This window comes from Oncorhynchus mykiss, unplaced genomic scaffold, assembly GCF_057628025.1.
Source record: "Oncorhynchus mykiss isolate SJ-2025 unplaced genomic scaffold, ASM5762802v1 scaffold101, whole genome shotgun sequence".
Lineage (NCBI taxonomy): Eukaryota > Metazoa > Chordata > Actinopteri > Salmoniformes > Salmonidae > Oncorhynchus > Oncorhynchus mykiss.
Genome location: NW_028322100.1, coordinates 879,196 through 902,500, shown reverse-complemented (window position 1 = coordinate 902,500; position 23,305 = coordinate 879,196). Strand labels below are relative to the sequence as shown.

The 23,305-nt window shown below is 42.2% G+C and overlaps 4 protein-coding genes across 6 annotated transcripts in view; 1 reads left to right on the top strand and 3 right to left on the bottom strand.

Annotated features, from left to right (window-relative positions):
* sec31b (SEC31 homolog B, COPII coat complex component) overlaps nt 1-1,451 on the bottom strand; it is a 24,531-nt gene extending 23,080 nt beyond the window's left edge. For all 3 annotated transcript variants that reach the window (XR_016493792.1, XM_090228765.1, XM_090228766.1), the window contains exon 1: nt 358-1,451. The gene's annotated coding sequence lies outside the window, so the exon portion shown is untranslated. The remainder of the gene's footprint in view (nt 1-357) is intronic.
* Nucleotides 1,452-7,917: 6,466 nt separating this feature from the next.
* On the bottom strand, nt 7,918-14,479 carry LOC118936587 (NADH dehydrogenase [ubiquinone] 1 beta subcomplex subunit 8, mitochondrial). Its single transcript, XM_090228764.1, is given in 6 exon segments — nt 7,918-8,084; nt 9,186-9,341; nt 13,145-13,244; nt 13,597-13,723; nt 14,128-14,146; nt 14,148-14,479. Coding segments are annotated over 6 exon segments (606 nt in total). The 5' UTR covers nt 14,259-14,479; the 3' UTR covers nt 7,918-7,991.
* Nucleotides 14,480-15,081: 602 nt separating this feature from the next.
* On the bottom strand, nt 15,082-17,837 carry gpx9 (glutathione peroxidase 9). The gene is made up of 6 exons (XM_036988307.2): nt 17,553-17,837; nt 16,689-16,985; nt 16,436-16,529; nt 15,892-16,022; nt 15,575-15,705; nt 15,082-15,424 (listed from the first exon to the last, which is right to left on the bottom strand). Exons 2-6 carry the CDS (start codon nt 16,821-16,823, stop codon nt 15,367-15,369), a joined length of 549 nt encoding a protein of 182 aa, XP_036844202.2. The 5' UTR covers nt 16,824-16,985; nt 17,553-17,837; the 3' UTR covers nt 15,082-15,366.
* On the top strand, nt 17,812-22,657 carry fbxl15 (F-box and leucine-rich repeat protein 15). The gene is made up of 6 exons (XM_036988298.2): nt 17,812-17,987; nt 18,284-18,443; nt 18,566-19,068; nt 20,440-20,587; nt 20,903-20,987; nt 21,644-22,657. Exons 1-5 carry the CDS (start codon nt 17,962-17,964, stop codon nt 20,942-20,944), a joined length of 879 nt encoding a protein of 292 aa, XP_036844193.2. The 5' UTR covers nt 17,812-17,961; the 3' UTR covers nt 20,945-20,987; nt 21,644-22,657.
* The last annotated feature ends 648 nt before the right edge of the window (nt 22,658-23,305 follow it).

Below are 23,305 nucleotides of genomic sequence, written 5' to 3'. Positions count from 1 at the left end.
GGGTGATGAGAAAACGTTGAGCTAGCTAACATTCATCATTTGGTTAGCTAGTAATACACGTCTGTCAACGGCTTTTCTTCGCCTTAACGTATATGTTCTATAAATAGATAGGTAGTTAATGCTGGTTGAGCTATTAGCAATAAACCATCCCTGGTTCAACCAGTTTCTTTAGTTAGCTAACGGTAGCTAGCTAGGCTAGTTACCGATACGTGTCGTTGGCTTCTGCTAGAGCTTGACAGCTAAATCATGCAGACGTGTCGTTCAGTTTATAAATCTAGCAAGCTAGCTAAAAGCTAGAATAAATATATTCTAACACTATATTGTTAGTACCCCCATATCTTAATATAACATACTTACGTCGGAATTGATGATTATCAATCTTTCTAGCTTACAAATGATGTAGAAAACCACCGGGCACTCCCAACGTAATCCTGGATGTTTATCGTCTTCTACGGTGGCCGACATGGTATCAAATATCACAGCAGTCAGTGTCTTGATTTGACCTGTAGCTAGCTGTGTTTTGCAATGTTTTCAGTTCAGTAAAGATTGTCTCGCCTATTCATATGTTAGTAGTTGAAAGTACTGAATAGATTATTTTTCTTTTTTTTTCAAAATAGTATTACATCTATAACTATACATTTTAATTTCCTGATGAACAATGTTGCAACTAGCTTCAGCCAGACAAACATACAGTGCCTTCAGAAAGTATTCATACCGCTTGATTTTGTCCACATTTGTTTGTTTTTTTATACACGCAATACCCATAATGAAAACATGTTTTAGACCTTTTTACAAATGTATTGAAAATAAAAAATACAGATATCTAATTTACATAAATATTCACATCCCTGAGTCAATACAAATTAGAATCACATTTGGACGTGATTACAGCTGTGAATCTTTCTGGGTAAATCTGTAAGAGTTTTGCACACCTGGATTGTACAATATTATGGTAGTGAGGAAACCCGATTGCGGGCAGCGGGAGAAGATGGAACCAGATGGATTTTAGCCGATATTCTACACATTTTCTTATCGATGAAACGTTTGATCTCAATACAGTTTTTTGTTCCCAAAACTATATGTTATGAAAAGAGTGGCCTAGGTATTGCAGACTTTGCCCTTTGCAAAAGTTTTTTTTTTAAATTGCGTTGTTTAGAAGGCGCAAAGGCGAATTGAGTTATTGCACACGCGCACCTCACAGGGTAGTGGGTCCCTAACGGACATAACGCAGATGTGTGCAAGAACACGCCAATAGGATCTCGCTAGCTCATGCTTGGCTCATTTGTTCCCATTGGAAACGAGAGGGTGTGGTCTATCTTGGTTTACTTATAAAATCTTCGATTCATTGACGTCTTGGTAGGCAACTCTTTCTTCTTCTTTTTTTGAGATAGGGTTGGCAGATCGCATCCAACTTTTAAGGTGTATCACCGCCACCTACTGTAGTGGAGTGTGAGGCCAGTCACAGCCCTTCTTCTTCTTCTTCTTCTTCTTCTTCTTCTTCTGTGGGGGTTTATCGACAGTTGGCATCCAACATGATGGTGCATTACCGCCACCTACTGTACTGGAGTGTGAGCCAGAGACGGAGAAACTAAATCTTACCTGCCAGCCCCATTACTCTTAAAAAAAAATCGAAAATATTTGAGATTATATCTAATGATGTTCTACACAATACACTCTTTAAACTAATTTCCTGTATCCCCTCCTCCCTCATACTAGATCTCAGCCTCTCTTTCCCTCTGATACTGCCCACACTAGCAATACATGCTCCACGGTCTCTGTTTCCTGGCAATAATCACACTTCCTGTTGGATGCTTCCATCCATCACGCTTAAGTTCTTATTCAACCGGCTGTGTCCCACCCTTAATCTTGTAAAAATAGCCTGCTATTTTCTGTCCCTTCCTGCCGTCCTCCCCTCCGACTTTCCTCTGTACTTGAAATAAATGCTTGCCCTTAGTATTCCACTGCTCCTGTCATCTCTACACCATCACTGTCCATATCAGGCTTTTAACCTGCTCCTGCCATCTCTACACCATCACTGTCTATATCAGGCTTTTAGCCTGTCATCTCTACACCATCACTGTCCATATCAGGCTTTAACCTGTCATCTCTACACCATCACTGTCTATATCAGGCTTTAACCTGTCATCTCTACACCATCACTGTCCATATCAGGCTTTAACCTGTCATCTCTACACCATCACTGTCCATATCATGCTTTTTGCCTGTCATCTCTACACCATCACTGTCCATATCAGGCTTTTTGCCTGTCATCTCTACACCATCACTGTCCATATCAGGCTTTAACCTGCTCCTGTCATCTCTACACCATCACTGTCCATATCAGGCTTTAACCTGTCATCTCTACACCATCACTGTCCATATCAGGCTTTAACCTGCTCCTGTCATCTCTGCACCATCACTGTCCATATCAGGCTTTAACCTGCTCCTGTCATCTCTGCACCATCACTGTCTATATCAGGCTTTTTGCCTCTGCCTTGCTCATTGAAACTACACCATTAACATCCCCACTACTAAGTGCTTGTTGAGCCAGTACATCAACATCCCCACTACTAAGTGCTTGTTGAGCCAGTACATCAACATCCCCACTACTAAATGCTTGTTGAGCCAGTACATCAACATCCCCACTACTAAATGCTTGTTGAGCCAGTACATCAACATCCCCACTACTAAATGCTTGTTGAGCCAGTACATCAACATCCCCACTACTAAGTGCTTGTTGAGCCAGTACATCAACATCCCCACTACTAAGTGCTTGTTTAGCCAGTACATCAACATCCCCACTACTAAATGCTTGTTTAGCCAGTACATCAACATCCCCACTACTAAGTACTTGTTGAGCCAGTACATCAACATCCCCACTACTAAATGCTTGTTTAGCCAGTACATCAACATCCCCACTACTAAGTACTTGTTGAGCCAGTACATCAACATCCCCACTACTAAATGCTTGTTTAGCCAGTACATCAACATCCCCACTACTAAGTGCTTGTTTAGCCAGTACATCAACATCCCCACTACTAAGTACTTGTTGAGCCAGTACATCAACATCCCCACTACTAAGTGCTTGTTGAGCCAGTACATCAACATCCCCACTACTAAGTACTTGTTGAGCCAGTACATCAACATCCCCACTACTAAGTGCTTGTTGAGCCAGTACATCAACATCCCCACTACTAAGTGCTTGTTGAGCCAGTACATCAACATCCCCACTACTAAGTGCTTGTTGAGCCAGTACATCAACATCCCCACTACTAAGTGCTTGTTTAGCCAGTACATCAACATCCCCACTACTAAGTGCTTGTTTAGCCAGTACATCAACATCCCCACTACTAAGTGCTTGTTTAGCCAGTACATCAACATCCCCACTACTAAGTGCTTGTTTAGCCAGTACATCAACTGCCTCGTTCCCCTCCACCCCCACATGGGCTGGGACCAAGTAAATCTTATCTGTATTCCCATCTGTCCCATAATCCTGCCGTGGGGTTTGTAGCACCTTATACAGCAGGTCTTGTCTTCTACATGACCTAACGGACTGAATACTCATTAACACTGCACATGAATCAGAGCAAAATAACTACTCTGTCTGGCTTGACTTCCTCCACCCACTGAAAGGCCAACGGTATGACCATCAACTCTGACAGAATATCTGTACTGCGTTTCCTGACTGCCACCCCGCATTCCTGCACTACAAATGCTGACCCAGTATGTCCTGTCCTTCCCTGGCTTCCGGATTGGTACCACTAGTGCTCCTTCCAGCTGTCTGGTAGTTTCCCCCTATTCCCAGACTGGTACCACTAGTGCTCCTTCCAGCTGTGTGGTAGTTTCCCCTATTCCCAGATTGGTACCACTAGTGCTCCTTCCAGCTGTCTGGTAGTTTATCCTATTCCCAGATTGGTACCACTAGTGTTCCTTCCAGCTGTCTGGTAGTTTCCCCCTATTCCCGGATTGGTACCACTAGTGCTCCTTCCAGCTGTCTGGTAGTTTCCCCCTATTCCCAGACTGGTACCACTAGTGCTCCTTCCAGCTGTCTGGTAGTTTATCCTATTCCCAGATTGGTACCACTAGTGTTCCTTCCAGCTGTCTGGTAGTTTCCCCCTATTCCCGGATTGGTACCACTAGTGCTCCTTCCAGCTGTCTGGTAGTTTCCCCCTATTCCCAGACTGGTACCACTAGTGCTCCTTCCAGCTGTCTGGTAGTTTCCCCTATTCCCAGATTGGTACTACAAGTGCTCCTTCCAGCTGTCTGGTAGTTTCCCCCTATTCCCAGATTGGTACCACTAGTGCTCCTTCCAGCTGTCTGGTAGTTTCCCCTATTCCCAGATTGGTACTACAAGTGCTCCTTCCAGCTGTCTGGTAGTTTCCCCCTATTCCCAGATTGGTACCACTAGTGCTCCTTCCAGCTGTCTGGTAGTTTCCCCTATTCCCACACTCTGTGGTACAACACCAATACCTTATCCAGTGCTTCATCACTAAGATGGGCCAACATGGGGTGGCAGGGTAGCCTAGTGGTTAGAGCGTTGGACTAGTAACCGGAAGGGTGCAAGTTCAAACCCCCGAGCTGACAAGGTACAAGTCTGTCGTTCTGCCCCTGAACAGGCAGTTAACCCACTGTTCCTAGGCCGTCATTGAAAATAAGAATTTGTTCTTAACTGACTTGCCTGGTTAAATAAAGGTTTAAAAAAATAACATGGCACATCTCATCTTTCCCAGGTGAAGTTAACCCAGCATTACTTATTGCCCTTTTCACCTCTGCCATGGTAAATGGTGCATTCAACGCATCCTTTACATCCTCCCTCCTATCCAGCACTCTCTTGTTCTCTCTCGCCTCCTCCTCTGACACATTTACAGAGCTTTGCACTTGGACAAATGCTTTGGCCATCATCTCTGCCTTATTCTCATCTTTTACTGCCACATCCTTCCCACTCGTCAACACTGGACAATCCCGCTCCCTTCTGGGAAATGTCAGCTGTGAAATCCTGGAGATCTAAGAACCTATTAGTCCCTTTCACAATTTCTTCGATTTTTTTTGTTAGTCTGTCATGTACAAACCTGCTCAATAAACACAACCAAATCCACCTTCTATACGATTAGTATTTCAGGATCTCTCAATTGACTGACATCCACAGACTGTTGGAGATCATCCTCTGCCATAGCTTCATCATCTCTACGCGCTGCTTCGACAATTTTCACTGCCTCTACACAGGACACCTTCTCGACAGCCCTGACCCTTCCTACTCTGACCTCCTTCAGCCTAACAGGGCACTCAGGGAACCCTGGAACGTGATTCCCATCACAATGGCAACACCGTGCATCCTCAGACTCTATTCCGTTTGCAAACACTTGACAAGTGGACTTTTTATTTTATTTTTACATTTACGACATTAAAGTGGATTTTGTACATCAGATCCCACCACATATCTCATATATCCCAGCTTTACATGGGAACTTCTTCATCAAACATCAACAATAGCCCTTTCTCCTTCTTTCCATTCACAGTGTGCGTTAAGAGACTTGAATCAACTATGCCTGGCATGTTCATCTTAAACCATGAAGCCTCAATCTCCATCGACACACCAGATATGACACCAATTATCACATTTTATTGGTCAGATACACATGGGTAGCAGATGTTATTGCGAGTTTAGCGAAATGCTTATATGGACTTGAAGCGAAGCTGCCATCTTGCTTATCAGTGTCCTACTCCAATAATCGTAGCATTCACAGTGCTTTCTGCTTTTGACCTTTTCACACAAATGAAATCAACAGTCATTCTGACTGACTCGACTTCTCCCAATGCATCCTTCATCTACTTTGTGACCATAAATGGGTCGTCCCCCCCCACTCCCCATGACTGCCACACAGCCTGCGCAGAGATGCATGAGATTGAACTTCACTCAACTTTCGTCAAGTTTTCTCCCTTAGTTAACACTATCAACGTTTCCCTTTACTGTGGGAATTGTGATAGAATCAACGCAATATTAGCCACTTTCAATGCAACATACCGAAACAAAAACAAACTAGTCAAGACATTGTGTTGTAGGCAGAACATATCAGTGTAGGATTCTATTTCATTGACAAGCACCACTCCGCCCATACTCTACACACAGACCGGTGAGGCCTAACCAATCAGAGCTGCCAATAGGCCTATATGCAAATAGACCATTGCCATATATGGATCTGTGCCATTCACTTTGAACTGGACTGTGTTTACAGCATGAGTGGTCTTGAGTAGATGTGCTTGTTTTCAGATCAAAGCGAGAGCTGCATGTAACCATGTGTGTACATTTGTTTATATCCTTTGCTAGTTAGTCATTTATTAACCCAGTTAAAGATCATTAGTAGTCAAAAATAGGGGAGTGATTGCTTCCTACAAGAGCACAAAACTTGTGCATTTCTAGACATCTTTGAAAAGCCAATCTGGTAAAGAGCTTTGTTATGTCTTAAAGGGGCAGTGTTGTATTTTGAGGCAGGCTTAAATAAGCTAAGTAGCCAATAGGCAGAGAGTAGCATAATTTGTTTGATTCTTTGTAATAATGGAATGAGAATAATAATGCATTTTATTTTGTAAAGTCATTTCTTGGATTAACAGGTTAATGTCAAGCCCTGTATATTTTTTCAAAAGTCTGATGAAATGTAGGCCTACATTGAACACCACACATTGGCTGGTACTGTAGGCAATTTTCAAACAGCTATTTCCATGTTAAAATGTTATGGGAGGCATTATCTCAATTAGATTTGATGGTAGGCCATTCTGGTAGGCCTACATCATGATCAAATAGCCACAGTAGCCTACTTGACCACTGTCTGAAACGGTAACTTAAAGTGGGTAAAGCCTCAAGTGTTCACAGTGCTCGAAGTTACACAGAATGTTCACAACATTCAAGTTTGCTCTCAGCAGGCCTGATATTTTTTTCAGTGCCGAAATTGCTTTGAGGGAACATTGCCCATAATAACATGATGCTGCAAAATATGAAGAGTGGTACTCAGTGATGGATTTGCACAAAACAGGATTCAGGACATAAGGTTAATTTCTTTGCTGTTTTACTTTAGTTCCTTGTTGCAAACAGGATGCATGTTTTTATAATATTTTTATTCTGTACAGACTTCCTTTTCAGTCTGTCATTTAGGTTAATATTGTGGACTAACTACAACGTTGTAGAGCCATCCTCAGTTTTCTATCACAATCATTAAACTCTGTTTTAAAGTCACCATTGACCTCATGGTGAAATCCCTGAGTGGTTTCCTTCCTCTCCGGTAACAGAGTTAGGAAGGAGGCCTGTATCTGTGTAGTGACTGGGTGTATTGATACACCTTCCAAAGTGTCATTAATTACTTCTCCATGCTTAAAGGGAATATTCAAATGTCTGCTTTTTTTTTTATTTTACCCATCTACCAATAGGTGACCTTTGCACCTATTGGTAGATGGGTATCTGTTTGAATCTGTGCTTGAAATTCACTGCTCGACTGAGGAACCTTACAGATAATTGTATGTGTGGGGTACAGAGGTGAAGTAGTCATTACAAAACCATGTTAATCCCTATTACTGCACACAGAGTGAATCCGTGCAACTTATGACTCTTTATGCATAATTCCTCTCTGGCATTATGGGATATTGCTTGTTGGCTCGTGACACAATCTAAATTCAGGAAAACAGGCGACGACACGGGAAACAGGCGACGACACGGGAAGCAGGCGACGACACGGGAAGCAGGCGACGACACGGGAAACAGGCAACGACACGGGAAGCAGGCGACAACACGGATAAGTGATATTATAAAGTTGTACACAAGCAACATATTCCAGAGTTGCCTGCACGTTTTAAAGTTTGAAAAGCCATTCGATCTTAAAAGGGATTTAGAAGGAGTAGCTTTCCGAAGAATAAGATCTAGGTCAAAGATCAAGGAATGTGACTGAAGTCACACGAATAACTCTTTATTAGACAGAAATATACACATTTAGAGAAGCAGATTGTTAAATGTTAAAATGTTTGACTTCTTCAGGTTGTTTCTCAGGATCCTCTCCTCTCTCTAGGTGCAGGTTGCTGTAAGGATATTGTTTGGGTGCCTGGAATAGAGAACAGGGATGACCTAACAGGGGGCATCAGACAGGATGTACCTATTCACCTTTCCTACAGAAGAGGACATTTGAAGACCTTTGTACTTTTTAAAAACATGTGTTTGGTGAGTGTGTGAGAGGTGCTCAAATGGTCTTCAATAAATACCAGAAAGCTATTATAAGGAAATTAAATAGCAAAATATGGTGGAATATGATAAATGCACTTCAGTTACCAATGCATGTCTTCACACTATTGAATTGGTAGCAGGGCAAGGAAACAAATGAAAACACTAACAGCAGTAGCATCATCTCCGACTCCGTGTACACCCGTCATTAAACTGTATTCAGGGATCAGATCTGTTGCTCCAACTGTAAAATCCCATGTTAGTGTCCACGGGGTAGACCCATTATTGGATAAGCCCTTCTCAAATCCAGATTTTTTTATGTTTTATTTATTTTACCTTTATTTAACTAGGCAAGTCAGTTAAGAACATATTCTTATTTACAGTGACAGCCTAGGAACAGTGGGTTAACTGGCTGTTCAGGGGCAGAACGACAGATTTGTACCTTGTCAGCTCGGGGGTTTGAACTTGCAACCTTCCGGTTACTAGTCCAACGCTCTAACCACTAGACTACCCTGCCGCCTCTACACTCTAACCACTAGGCTACCTTGCCGTCATAGTAAAAAATGTCTTGAGATGCCAAAATGGGAAAGGGTTTCAATACAACAGGAAAGACATCATTATATTATCTTCTGGTCTGTGACATCTTAGGGGGTTACAACAGGAAATACATAATTATATTATCTTCTGGTCTGTGACATCTTAGGGGGTTACAACAGGAAAGACATCATTATATTATCTTCTGGTCTGTGACATCTTAGGGGGTTACAACAGGAAAGACATCATTATATTATCTTCTGGTCTGTGACATCTTAGTGGGTTACAACAGGAAAGACATCATTATATTATCTTCTGGTCTGTGACATCTTAGGGGGTTACAACAGGAAAGACATCATTATATTATCTTCTGGTCTGTGACATCTTAGGGGGTTACAACAGCGATTACAATGGAGACAAAGACTGATGCTTTGCTCAATGCAATACTTACCACCGGCTGGTAAGATGGAAACTTCTCCCCAAGGTAGAACATCAGCAGCATGAATCCAACGAAACCAAACAGATGTTTGCACATGGTGTGCCAGGCCACAGGGCTGGGCGACGTGTCCACTCGATTCCTGATGAACATGTCAAAATCCCAGTGGATCTAGAACGAAAACATGCAACAGGCGAGAACCATATTGTCAATGAGTCAGGGGGGAAATACATGAGCAGATAATGAGTCGTAGCTTACACACATTCACGTCCTGCCATTTTCAAATGTCTACGTGCATAAATGTACACAATACTTTACAGTAAACAACAAGTGGCGCACTGTGAATACAGTAACGATATCAGTATTGTCATATTTTCCCATGGCAAAATATTTACACGAAGCAACTCTTTGGCTCTTTATAAAAAACTGCTTTGTGTAAAATGTTGTGTGCTTTAGCTTGGAAAATAAATACAAAATGTGACTCTGGGTAACATGTTTGTTGCCAACATTAGCGCCGTTTTCCTAAATTAGTTAATCTGCTTTGTGTTGTTTTCTTGTTGCAATACTAAACAAGTATCGGGATACTGGTATTGTCCCAGACCTAATATATAGTCTTATTAGTCAGTTGTGTAGTCACGATACTAAACAAGTATCGGGATACTGGTATTGTCCCAGACCTAATATATAGTCTTAGCAGTCAGTTGTGTAGTCACGATACTAAACAAGTATCGGGATACTGGTATTGTCCCAGACCTAATATATAGTCTTAGCAGTCAGTTGTGTAGTCACGATACTAAACAAGTATCGGGATACTGGTATGGTCCCAGACCTAATATATAGTCTTAGCAGTCAGTTGTGTAGTCACGATACTAAACAAGTATCGGGATACTGGTATGGTCCCAGACCTAATATATAGTCTTAGCAGTCAGTTGTGTAGTCACGATACTAAACAAGTATCGGGATACTGGTATTGTCCCAGACCTAATATATAGTCTTAGCAGTCAGTTGTGTAGTCACGATACTAAACAAGTATCGGGATACTGGTATGGTCCCAGACCTAATATATAGTCTTAGCAGTCAGTTGTGTAGTCACGATACTAAACAAGTATCGGGATACTGGTATTGTCCCAGACCTACTATATAGTCAGTTGTGTAGTCGCGATACTAAACAAGTATCGGGATACTGGTATTGTCCCAGACCTAATATATAGTCTTATTAGTCAGTTGTAGTCACGATACTAAACAAGTATCGGGATACTGGTATTGTCCCAGACCTAATATATAGTCTTAGCAGTCAGTTGTGTAGTCGCGATACTAAACAAGTATCGGGATACTGGTATTGTCCCAGACCTAATATATAGTCTTATTAGTCAGTTGTGTAGTCACGATACTAAACAAGTATCGGGATACTGGTATTGTCCCAGACCTAATATATAGTCTTATTAGTCAGTTGTGTAGTCACGATACTAAACAAGTATCGGGATACTGGTATGGTCCCAGACCTAATATATAGTCTTAGCAGTCAGTTGTGTAGTCACGATACTAAACAAGTATTGGGATACTGGTATGGTCCCAGACCTAATATATAGTCTTATTAGTCAGTTGTGTAGTCACGATACTAAACAAGTATCGGGATACTGGTATTGTCCCAGACCTACTATATAGTCTTATTAGTCAGTTGTGTAGTCGCGATACTAAACAAGTATCGGGATACTGGTATTGTCCCAGACCTAATATATAGTCTTATTAGTCAGTTGTAGTCACGATACTAAACAAGTATCGGGATACTGGTATGGTCCCAGACCTAATATATAGTCTTATTAGTCAGTTGTGTAGTCGCGATACTAAACAAGTATCGGGATACTGGTATTGACCCAGACCTAATATATAGTCTTATTAGTCAGTTGTGTAGTCGCGATACTAAACAAGTATCGGGATACTGGTATTGTCCCAGACCTAATATATAGTCTTATTAGTCAGTTGTAGTCACGATACTAAACAAGTATCGGGATACTGGTATTGACCCAGACCTAATATATAGTCTTATTAGTCAGTTGTGTAGTCACGATACTAAACAAGTATCGGGATACTGGTATTGACCCAGACCTAATATATAGTCTTATTAGTCAGTTGTGTAGTCACGATACTAAACAAGTATCGGGATACTGGTATTGTCCCAGACCTAATATATAGTCTTATTAGTCAGTTGTGTAGTCACGATACTAAACAAGTATCGGGATACTGGTATGGTCCCAGACCTACTATATAGTCTTATTAGTCAGTTGTGTAGTCACAATACTTGTAGGCAGATGTCTTTTATTTTTAATATACACTGAAAAAGAAATAAATTAAGCCCTGATCTATGGATTTCACATGCCTGGGAATACAGATATACATCTGTTGGTCACAAACGCCCTTACCAAAAAAAAGGTTGGAGTGTGGATCAGAAACCCAGTCAGTATCTGGTGTGACCACCACTTGCCTCATGCAGCACGACATCTCCTTCACATAGAGTTGATCAGGCTGTTGATTGTGGCCTGTGGAATGTTGTTCCACTCCGCTTCAATGGATATGTGAAGTTGCTGGATATTGGCAGGAACTGGAACACTCTGTCGTACACGTGGATCCAGAGCATCCCAAACATGCTCAACGGGTGACATGTCTGGTGAGTATGCAGGCAATGGAAGAACGGGGACATTTTCAGCCTCCAGGAAGTGTACAGATCCTTGTAACATGGGGCTGTGCATTATCATGCTGGAACATGAGGTGATGGCGGCAGATGAATGGCACGACAATGGACCTCAGGACTGCAGCACGGTATCTCTGTGCATTCAAAATGGCCTTTGATTAAATGCAATTGTGTTCATTGTCCGTAGCTTATCCCTGCCTGCCTATACCATAACCACACCATGGGGCACTCTGTTCACAACAGAAAACTGCTCGCCCACACAACGCCATACACATACATCTACCCGGTACAGTTGAAACCGATATTCACCCGTGAAGAGCACACCTCCCCCTCTTTCCCAGTGGCCATCTGCCCACTGAAGTCAGTTACGACACCAAACTGCAGTCAGGTCAAGGCCCTGTTGAGGACAACAAGCACGAAGATGAGCTTCCCTGAGACGGGTTCTGACAGCTTGTGCAGATATTCTTTGTTTGTGCAAACCCACAGTTTCATCAGCTGTACGGGTGGCTGGTCTCAGACGATCCCACAGGTGAAGAGGCCGAATGTGGTGGTCCTGGGCTTGCGTGGTTACACGTGGTCTGCGGTTGTGAGCCCGGTTGGAAGTACTGCAAAATTCTCTAAAATGACATTGAAGCGGCTTATGGTAGAGAAATTAACATAACACTGGTGGAGATTCCTGCAGTCAGCATACCAACTGCACACTCCCTCAAAACTTGAGACATCTGTGGCATTGTGTTGTGTGAAAAAACTTTACATTTTAGTGGCCATTTATTGTCCCCAGCACAAGGTGTACCTTTGTAATGCTCATGCTGTTTAATCAGCTTCTTGATATGTCACACCTGTCAGGTGGATGGATTATCTTGGCAAAGAAGAAATGCTCAATAACAGGGATGTAAACAAATGATCAAAATTGGAAATATGCATTTAAAAAAAAAAAAAATTTACTACCTTGTGCATATGAAACCAATCTTTTACATGTTGCATTTATATTTTTGTTCAGTGTAAGTAGAGTGAGATCTGATACTGTATCTTGACAACACTATTAGTCTCCCCCCCAGTTCCTCCTCTATCTTACCGCCTCCCCCCAGTTCCTCCTCTATCTTACCGCCTCCCCCCAGTTCCTCCTCTATCTTACCGCCTCCCCCCAGTTCCTCCTCTATCTTACCGCCTCCCCCCAGTTCCTCCTCTATCTTACCGCCTCCCCCCAGTTCCTCCTCTATCTTACCGCCTCCCCCCAGTTCCTCCTCTATCTTACCGGCTCCCCCCAGTTCGTCCTCTATCTTACCGGCTCCCCCCAGTTCCTCCTCAGGTCTGGATGGTCCCAGGAATACCAGGGGTCTCTCTCATGCTGGGATCTGTCTGGCAATTGTGGGTAGTCTCCATACCTACAGAAACACAACAAGAAAAAAAGTGTGTAGGTGAATAACCTTAGGTAATGCACATATCCTGAAATGTTAAAACTCCCATTGCTGTCCAATATTTGTTCTCATACCTTATATATAGTGCATCCCATAGGGCTCTGGTCAAAACTAGTGCACTATGTAGGGAATTGTATACCGTTTGGGATGCAGAGCCTCAGTCATTTCAGTGAGTTCAACCCACAGGTTGAATTACCAAATCAATTTGCTAGTTGTCTGGCAAAGCGACATAGCTCCTGCTGTAATGGGGTGGTGTATAGATGACAGGAAAACAATGGCATGTGTGCCCTTCCTTATCCACGCTACCTCGCTTCCTTACCCCTCGCCATTATCCGGGATTGGTTCATAATCCTCCAGCCTCATGTTGTACTTCTTCGCTGCAGCTGCTCTTTCCTCGGGCGTTTGGGGGTATGGCCCTGGCAGCATGCCCTTGGAAGGTCCAGAGGCTATACAACATTTGGAAAGACGTTAATACAGTACCATTTAGCCCCATGATCAACCAGAGTGGGATTGTTAGCTAACTAGCCGTTTGAGAGTAACGTTAGGAATTGCTTTAAGAAATATACAGTGTATATACCTAGCGTAGCTACTTGCACAAGTTATCCAAAGACAGTAACGTTGGCTGGCCAGGTAACCGTGTATGGGATCTAGCCTAATATTTGATCGTAGACAGTTAGCTACATAATACTGAATGAAGCGTTCACTAACGTTAGTAAACCACTGAACGAGATGCAGCTCTGTTGTAGGCTAGCTCAAGGTTAGCGACACTTTGCCTGGCATGTTCTAACTTCCATTCCAACGTGATACAGGCATTTTGCATAAGTACAACGATAAAGATCCATGAACCAACCTGCTCTGATTTGGGAGAAAAGCGCCGAGAAGCCTGGCTGTTTCCCTCTGGAAAGAGCTCGAGCCCAATTTCTGAAACCCACGGCAGCCATGTTCAATTGTTGCTGTGACATTGAACAGTGAAATACGCATGCGTCCGGTGACAACTTCGGGAAATTTCTTTTTTTTTTTTCTTCTCTTCGCTTCTTCTTCTTTGGGATTTGGTTGGTGGATTGCATCCAACTTGAAGGTGCATACACCGCCATCTACTGTACTGGAGGGTGAGGCCAAGCGACCACTTTCTCCAAAAATGTCAGTCCTACTGGACCAGATTCTACTTCATTCAAACTCGGCGGTCCTCCCCATACTGCATCCTCACTCCCAGGTTCCATCTCTGAGCTACTGGAGGACGTGTCCCTGTTTGTACACGTGACGCCAAGCTCCCTCACCACACCACCTGCCACCGCAGTTAATTCAACCTCACTCTCAGGCTCCATCTCTGAGCTACTGGAGGACGTGTCCCTGTTTTTACACGTGACGCCAAGCTCCCTCACCACACCACCTGCCACCGTAGTTAATTCAACCTCACTCTCGTCACGTTCAATTTCCTTCTGTAGCTTTTCCAAAGGTTCTGTGATATCCTCCATTCCATATTCACTCAAAACATATTCCACTTTTCTTCCTTGTCTACTACCATCATTACCACCTTTAAAAAAGGGGGTATTTTTTACAGAATAGCAGTCTCTTTGATCGTAAAAATGTCAAAGAATAGAAATGTCAAACATAAAACAATCCAAATAGTGAATTGTTTATTTTATTCTCAAACATCCACAGTGCTCGGTTAAATGGTGTATATTGTATATCCTTCCATACAAGTAGGCTTGAGTTTCTATGCAGCTGGAGACTTGGGTTTATCCTACTGTAGCCTACACATGTTGTTTTAACAATGTTAAACAATTAAATGGACAACACATTGTAAGATTTCAGCCAAAAGATTTATTGACTTCCTCTGTTTTGCAACAATAACAAAAGGGAGTAGTTAGTTATATTGAGACCATAGTGATATGCCTACTGGTCACCAACAGGGGCTGGAGGGATCTGATATTCTGAGTGAATGCACTGAAACTCAGAGTCCTTCTCCCTTCTCCATCAGATCCAGCTCAGCTGCATTTAGTCTGCATTTACTGAGGGATCGTCACTCTGCCTCTGCTGATGAAGGACCCACTTTCTTGACAGCCATAAAGGGAACAGATGACTCCATTTATAGTAGGCCTGCAATGTCTTTTTCCACTTTCTCAGTAGGGCCATGAAGTTCATAACTGGGGAAAAGGAGAGGCCATTATAGAATAAGACATTAAGTATTTTCAAATCTTATTTGTTAATTAATTAATTAATTGAATGAATGCATGAATGATTGATACATGTTATATATACTGTCAAATCATTTTTCATTCATGTGTTTAACTTACCGCCTGAAAGGCGCCCCATCAGAATCGATTAGAAACTTCTCAAAGTTCCAGCGAATGTCGTTGACTTTGATGGGTGACCAGTAGAACTTCTTTATATCTCCTATGACAGGGTTCACATAGGGCAAAGACTCCTGTTGTACAAGATATTAACAAATGCTGTTAGTGAGGTCTAATGTCCATAAGGTATTCAACTTGTCCCCAGAGTGCAGTACATAATAGTGCATAAGGACATATACTACCTTGAGATAGGCGAAAAGAGGACATGTCAAATATACTACCTTGAGATAGGCGAAAAGAGGACATGTCAAATATACTACCTTGAGATAGGCGAAAAGAGGTTCTTCATTCAACCCATTGACCTCGATCTTGCCAAACACAGGGAACTTGGGGACAAACCCCCCACCTGGCCTTACATACTTGAGAAGGTTGAGGGTTTCATGATTTACCTCTGAAGGAAGAAACAACAACAAATGCAACAGACCAGTGAGCTTATTAGTTCTGAAACAGAGGCATTTATAAAAACAGACTGGTCTCGTCATCACGCATGACAAACAAGCATACTATTTAACTTGGCAAGTCATTTAAGAACAGATTCTTATTTACAATGACGGCCTACCCCTAACCAGGACAACAATGGGCTAATTGTTCGCCACCCTTTGGGACTCCCAATCACAACTGGTTGTGATACAGCCTGGAATTGAACCAGGGTCTGTAGTGAGATGCAGTGCTTTAGACCGATGCGCCACTCGGGAGCCCACACATGAGCGTTTTGACACATAGCATTACTCCTAGAGACAAAGTAGGCCTGTAAGTTACAACAGATCAAAAACCTTTATTGTTATTTCAAAAATACTCTCTTACCAGGTGCCTGAAGACCAAACTGATTGCAGGGGAATCCCAGGACAGTGAAGTTGAGGTCACCAAACATTTCCATGAGTGCGTTCATTCTGTGGTACTGTTAGGATGACACATACAATTAGAACACCACCTCCACATTCCCCTTGGGCTGACTCTAGAATATCTCTAATACTACAACACAATCAAAAGTTTGGCCTATGCCCGCATTAGGCTTTTAGCCTGTATAGGCTGGCACCATGAATCCTCGTTAGCCTACCTCCTCTATCGTTGACCCTCAGAAGGTGGCCAGGTTGACAATGAGGAGCACCTTGCCCCTGTAGATACCGAGAGGAACGCTCTGACCGTTCAAGGTCTCAGCGCTGAAATCATAGATTGATTTAACGCACGCCATTAGAGGTTCTACTTCTTCTTTAGCTTGTAGCCTTTATCCAGAGCAGAGCAGTCAGCGGTGGGTATTCACTAAAGCCACCCGGTTGGTCCTCCTCATTCAGAGAACCATAACTATAGGCTCAGCAGTTGTTCAGCGTGGTTGACTCCATTGTGTCGCTGCATGCTAAGAGATGAATTGACAGGATGGTTATTTGTTCAGCAGTTTGCATGGGTATGCAGATCATGTTAGTGACAGTTAGTCATTGGTTATCTCTCGTTATTCACTTGACAGGTATGTAAGAAAATTGATGCATATCTTGGAAATACTAATAATATACTAATAAATACTAATATTGGTGCCGTTCCTGGGGTCACTATAGGACATATGATCTATTTTACAATAAACAAATAAAGTACTATATCGTCATATTATTGATTATTTTATACATGGTAGAGAAATAAGTATGATCAACATAACCAAAGCTTAGATGGAATTTAATATTTAATTAATTGAGCCTATTGGTTATTGCTGTGTCAAAGATTGGCCCATACCTTTTGTTTGCTATACATTTTAATACATTGCATTTGTAGAACACTTTTTATTTACTGACATGAATCAAAGCTCTTCACATTGTGAGCAACCATTGGATAATAAAAATAATTCCTTCTGATAAAGAACTGATCAAGTCATTCCTACGATTGCCAATATGACAAAAGAAAAACGATGCTTTTCCTTGTTTGGAGCGCTTACAGCAAAGATAATATTCCTCTCGTGTAACAGACATTGACCGGTGGTGCGTATCGGTAAAATCCACAGGCGTCGAATGTCACTTGGATCCTAACGCTCGGTCGTATATATATTTTTTTTACCAAAACATCGCACATACTTGTCAAAGACCATCAATAACTACTCCAATGTATTATTTTTCTCAGCTTTATTTCTCCCAAAACAAACACATTTACTGAGATATAGATTCCCTATTCCTGCGCAGAGAGGTTGACTCTGCATTCTGGAACGTACCCAGTGAACGAACCCGGAAGTTTGGGAATACAGACAAAAAAGCTGTCGCTGATCCAGAAAGCTTCAACCAAGGCTCACAAGATAGCTAACAAACTGTCGTTGTACATGTAGCTATCTCGCATATTTCTGCGGATTCAAAATGGATGCGGAAACAGAGTGTTGCAAGTATGTATTTTGTAAGCACAATGTATTTTTGTTTTAACGTAACAATAAAAACGTGTCAGCAGAACTAGCTAACCGTTAGTTACCTATTCTTACTACTGTAGTTTGCTACGGCATTTGGAGAATGCATGTCCTGCAGAATCATCACATGCTTTACGCTTGAGCTAGCTAGCTACATATCTAGCCATCAATCTTTGTAGAGCTAGTTCGAACGCGAGGCAGACGTTGATGTGTGACTGTGCTAAATTTGTCCATTAACTTGTTCATCAGTTGATCAAGTTTGAAATGTCTGTTGGCAGATGTCACCTCTTGGATTTGCCCTGGGAGGATGTGTTGGTAACGCACATCTTCTGCTACCTGCCATTACGCCAGCTGGTGCGGCTACAGAGAGTGAGCAAGCAGTTCTATGCCCTCATCCAGGTGTACCTGGCCAACTGTCGCACCTTTGACCTCACACAGGTAGGCCACACATGACCCATTCTATTTATTTCAGGATTTCCTTACAGTTTCTTGTACTTAAATGCTCATACACTATTTAGCCTAATACTCAGTTTTAGATCACACTCCTGTAATGTTCACAGATAGGGCCTAGCATTCCCAAGGAGGCATTCTGCAACATACTAAGGGACAACAAAGTCCTACAGAACTTGTCCGTCCAGAACTGCTCTGATTGGGTGACAGACACGGAGCTGCTGCCTGTGATTGGCCAGAACCAGCACCTGCTGAGAGTAGACATGAGGGGATGTGACCGGCTGACCCGTCACTCCTTAGTAGCGGTGTCGTTGAGCTGCACACACCTGCAGTACCTGGGCCTGGCCCACTGTGAATGGGTGGACAGCCTGTCCATACGCAGCCTGGCTGACCACTGTGGGGGCCTGAGGTCCATCGACCTGACTGCCTGCCGCCAGCTCAAAGACGAGGCCATCTGCTATTTATCCAAGAAGTGTCTGAAGATGAGGTCGCTGTCTGTGGCGGTCAACGCCAACATTACAGACGTGTCTGTGGAGGAAGTGGCCAAGAACTGCAGGGAGCTGGAACAGCTGGACCTGACAGGCTGCCTGAGGGTTAGGAACGACTCCATCAGGTACTGTTGTTTTGATACACTGACTGCTCAAATCATTGGTATCATCTCTCTCTGTCTGTGTGTGTTTGTATTTTGCTAATGTAGGTTATCTATATACTAGTCATATATACTATTTAGGTTCTAGTCAGGTTCATATACTTAGTCAGGTTAATATACTTAGTCAGGTCTGTATACTAATCAGGTTAATATACTAGTCAGGGTTATATACTATTTAGGCTCTAGTCAGGTTCATATATTTAGTCAGGTTAATATACTAATCAGCTTCTAGTCAGGATCATATACTAGTCAGGTTGATATACCAGTCAGGTTCGTGTACAAGGCAGGTTAATATACTCGTCAGGATCATATGCTAGTCAGGATCATATGCTAGTCAGGTTCATGTACTAGTCTGGTTCATGTACTAGTCTGGTTCATGTACTAGTCTGGTTCATATACTAGTCAGGTTCATATACTAGTCAAGTTCATATACTAGTCAGGTTCATATACTAGTCAGGTTCATATACTAGTCAGGTTGTAGTCTGGTTCATGTACTAGTCAGGTTAATGTACTAACCAGGTTCATGTACTAGCCAGGTTCTAGTCTGGTTCATTACCTAGTTTGGTTCACATGCTAGTCTGGTACAGGTTCTAGTCAGGATCCTATACTAGTCAAGTTGATATACTAGTCAGGTTCTAGTCAGGTTCATATACTAGTCTAGGCTTTATACTGGGGAAGAGAAGGACATGTTTCATCCCTCTCCAGACAGTTGGGCGTGGCCACTGAGTGAGCATAAAATGACTTATGAAAACAATTCTCTCATTTAGAAAGATAAAATTACATTTTAATATTTTCACAAATAGTTTCATATTTAAACATTTCAATTGCATAACAATTTCATGTGAATCTGATAACTAGAATGTGTAGACTTTCCAAGATAGAATTTATGTCATCCTATCATCAGTAATAATGTCCCAGACGACAACTGATCTGACATCATATTCTTTAAGTAAAAACGGACACTTTCAACTGGTTGGATTACAGAAATATTGTCCCATTCCCCAACCTTTTGATGTTACCATACTATCTCTATGTTAAAAAAAAGGCTTTCCAAGAGTCCATTCTGTAGAGTAGAGAGAGAAAAGGTATTTATGGGGGAGGGGAGGGGGGGGGGTCATAAACCTCACCCAACAGGGTAATGTCATGACACATTTTTTAGATCATCTGCAATGGCACACCTGTAAGAACCCTCTTCGTGCTGTGTCCAGGACGGTCGCAGAGTACATCCTGCTCCAGCTTGCTTTGGATGAAGGGGAGACTGGCACTCCTACTTTGATATCCACTGGTAAACCTGCCCTTACACCTTTTGGTCCTGCTGTGTGTGTGTGCGTGCAGGACTGTTGCAGAGTACTGCCCCAAGCTGCAGTCTCTGAAGGTGAACCACTGTCACAACGTGACTGAGTCCAGTCTGGACCCCCTGCGGAAGAGGAACGTTGAGATTGACGTGGAGCCACCACTACAGAGGGCCCTTGTGCTGCTGCAGGTATGAGGGCGAAGGACGCACTCATGTACACTTACTACTGTCATTTATAACACAACAATTAGTGTATTTGAATAATCACATATCACCCCCCCCCCCCCCCCCCCCCCCCCCCCCAGTTTTAACACTTAAGAACATCTGGTACCTTATACGTTTTAATGTGAATGGCTGAACACACAGTGTCTTGTATTGTTTCACTGAGGCATTGATGAAAGCAATTGTACTGTAAGGACCGTACAAAATTTCCATCTGAAAGGATGTGAAGTATCATCTATAATGTATTGTTGTTGTCTGTCTATTTCCCTGGTGATACTGCAGGATGTGGTGGGGTTCGCTCCATTCATCAACCTCCAGATCTAGGCTAAAGGACATCTGTATTACTCATCCAACCAATTGGAAACAGGTAGGCTAGCTAGGCTAAAGGACATCTGTATTGCTCATCCAACCAACTGAAAACAGGTAGGCTAGCTAGGCTAAAGGACATCTGTATTGCTCATCCAACCAATTGGAAACAGGTAGGCTAGCTAGGCTAAGGAACATCTGTATTACTCATCCAACCAACTGAAAACAGGTAGGCTAGCTAGGCTAAAGGACATCTGTATTGCTCATCCAACCAATTGGAAACAGGTAGGCTAGCTAGGCTAAGGAACATCTGTATTACTCATCCAACCAACTGAAAACAGGTAGGCTAGCTAGGCTAAAGGACATCTGTATTGCTCATCCAACCAATTGGAAACAGGTAGGCTAACTCGCTAGCTAACGCATCTTAGAATCAGCTAAATATTTGAATCTTTTTGCTCTAAATACCTGTTTAGGTGTGTTCCTATGTATTCATGCAGTATAAATGCTATGTAACTACAAATCTCCTGAAGTGTGCACTTGTTCACTACTCCCCATATGTAAAGTATTGGATAGGTGTAGGTACGGGCTAGACAGTTTCCACAATATTTATTTTACCAGTAAAAGCAGTGCATTCTTAGGGACAAAGGACAGAATATTGGACTCTACTTTAATGTTCTGCAGTCTATGTAACCAGAGGTATTGTTTTTTTTTGTGCAGGTTTTCCTCCACTAGGAGAATGACCTGTTTCAATTGAAACACACCCTGTGTATGCTGGGACATCAATTAAGCAATTCAAGAAACAAACAAAAACGGATGTATATGGGAAATATATTGTGAAACTTGTCTCTTTTATTTATTACAGTGATGTTGCAGATTATAATTATGCACTTAGGAAAAGACTGAAGGAAGCCGTGCACTTTTCAGTAACGCTGTCACGAGTCCAAAAGATTCCTGCAGTATTTAATTTGTATCTCATCACACACTAACAACACTTTAGATGGTCTTGTGATCTATAGCTTTTAAAAAAGGACCGTTCCAACCAAAGGAGAAGCCGTAACTATAAGAGCATATTGTTGAGTTTTTGTGTGTTTATTGACATGTTACTCTGCTAAATGTACGATACATACACCTCTAAATGTCTCATACAGATTAGCTAGGTAAACTTTATATATATTAGGTAAGTAAATGTTTTATATTCGGTAAATAAACGTTTTATATTGTGTGTTTGCATTGACCTTACATTGACTGAAACTCTTCTCTTCGTACAATATTCTTTTTAATGGTTAGTTGAGCTGATCAGTCTTGGCCCAGCCCACCATTTTGTTAAAATGTGTCGTTTTAAAATGTTATAAGACTCTGGATACCGTGATCTTGAAATCCTCCTTTTTGCCTGTTTACTTCAGGAAATCTGCTTTTCCATTTTGAATGTCTGAAAACATGTAGGTCTAGTTGTAAAACGACATTTTAGTTCCATAAGCTTTCTCATATGGTAGGCTATGAAGAAGGACACGTTTCTGTTTGTTTTTCAATAGTCACATATTACAATCTCAGTTTTACATCTGGGAAGAAACATGAGAGGAACATGCAGTGTAAAGTCTATGTTAATGTGATCACCCCACGTTGTATTGTTCCACTGAGGAGTTGCAGTATTGAAACTAGTTGTATTCCATGTGTAATAAGGGACCATCCAATCATGTCTATCTGAGAATATAAAGCACTATCTATAACCAATGAGCGTTTTTATCTTTGTCTTGCTAGTTATCTTACTACGTTCTCTGGGTGGCAGTTGGAAGGAACAGGACTTCTCTTTGTGTAAACATAACATTACAACCGGAAGGAATGCTCTCTCCCTGTAACAAACAGATGGCTGTACATGTGCACGCCATTGAACTTTAAGTGAAAACGTACTTAAATTCAGGCATGGAAGGTGACACTGTTCTTCTAATTATCCCACAATGCTTCACTGCGAATTGAGAAGTGGGGTATTTTTACTGTCACAGTACTCAGCCTCCTGACTGTTAATGCAACAGGCTAGGAGCAACACAGGGTCAGTGCTTGATAGGTCCTGGTTAGTGATTACTGTCTTATTTCACTGTAGAGCCTCTAGCCCTGATCAATATGCCTTAATCAACCATGTTGTTCCACCTCCCACATATGCGATGACATCACCTGGTTTAAACATCTCTAGAGACTATATCTCTCTCATCATTACTCAATGTCTATGTTTACCTCCAATGTACTCTCTTCCTACCATACCTTTGTCTGTACCTTATGCCTTGAATCTATGCTATCGTGCCCAGAAACCTGCTCCTTTTACTCTCTGTTCCCGAACATGCTAGACGGCCAGTTCTTATAGCCTTTAGCCGTACCCTTATCCTA

Excerpts from the sequence above, each read along its gene's own strand:
- fbxl15 (XM_036988298.2), top strand. The coding sequence starts at position 17,962 with ATGGATGCGGAAACAGAGTGTTGCAA. Across the intron at positions 17,988-18,283 it reads GCGGAAACAGAGTGTTGCAA|ATGTCACCTCTTGGATTTGC; the intron begins GTATGTATTTTG and ends GTCTGTTGGCAG. Across the intron at positions 20,588-20,902 it reads GGGCCCTTGTGCTGCTGCAG|GATGTGGTGGGGTTCGCTCC; the intron begins GTATGAGGGCGA and ends GTGATACTGCAG.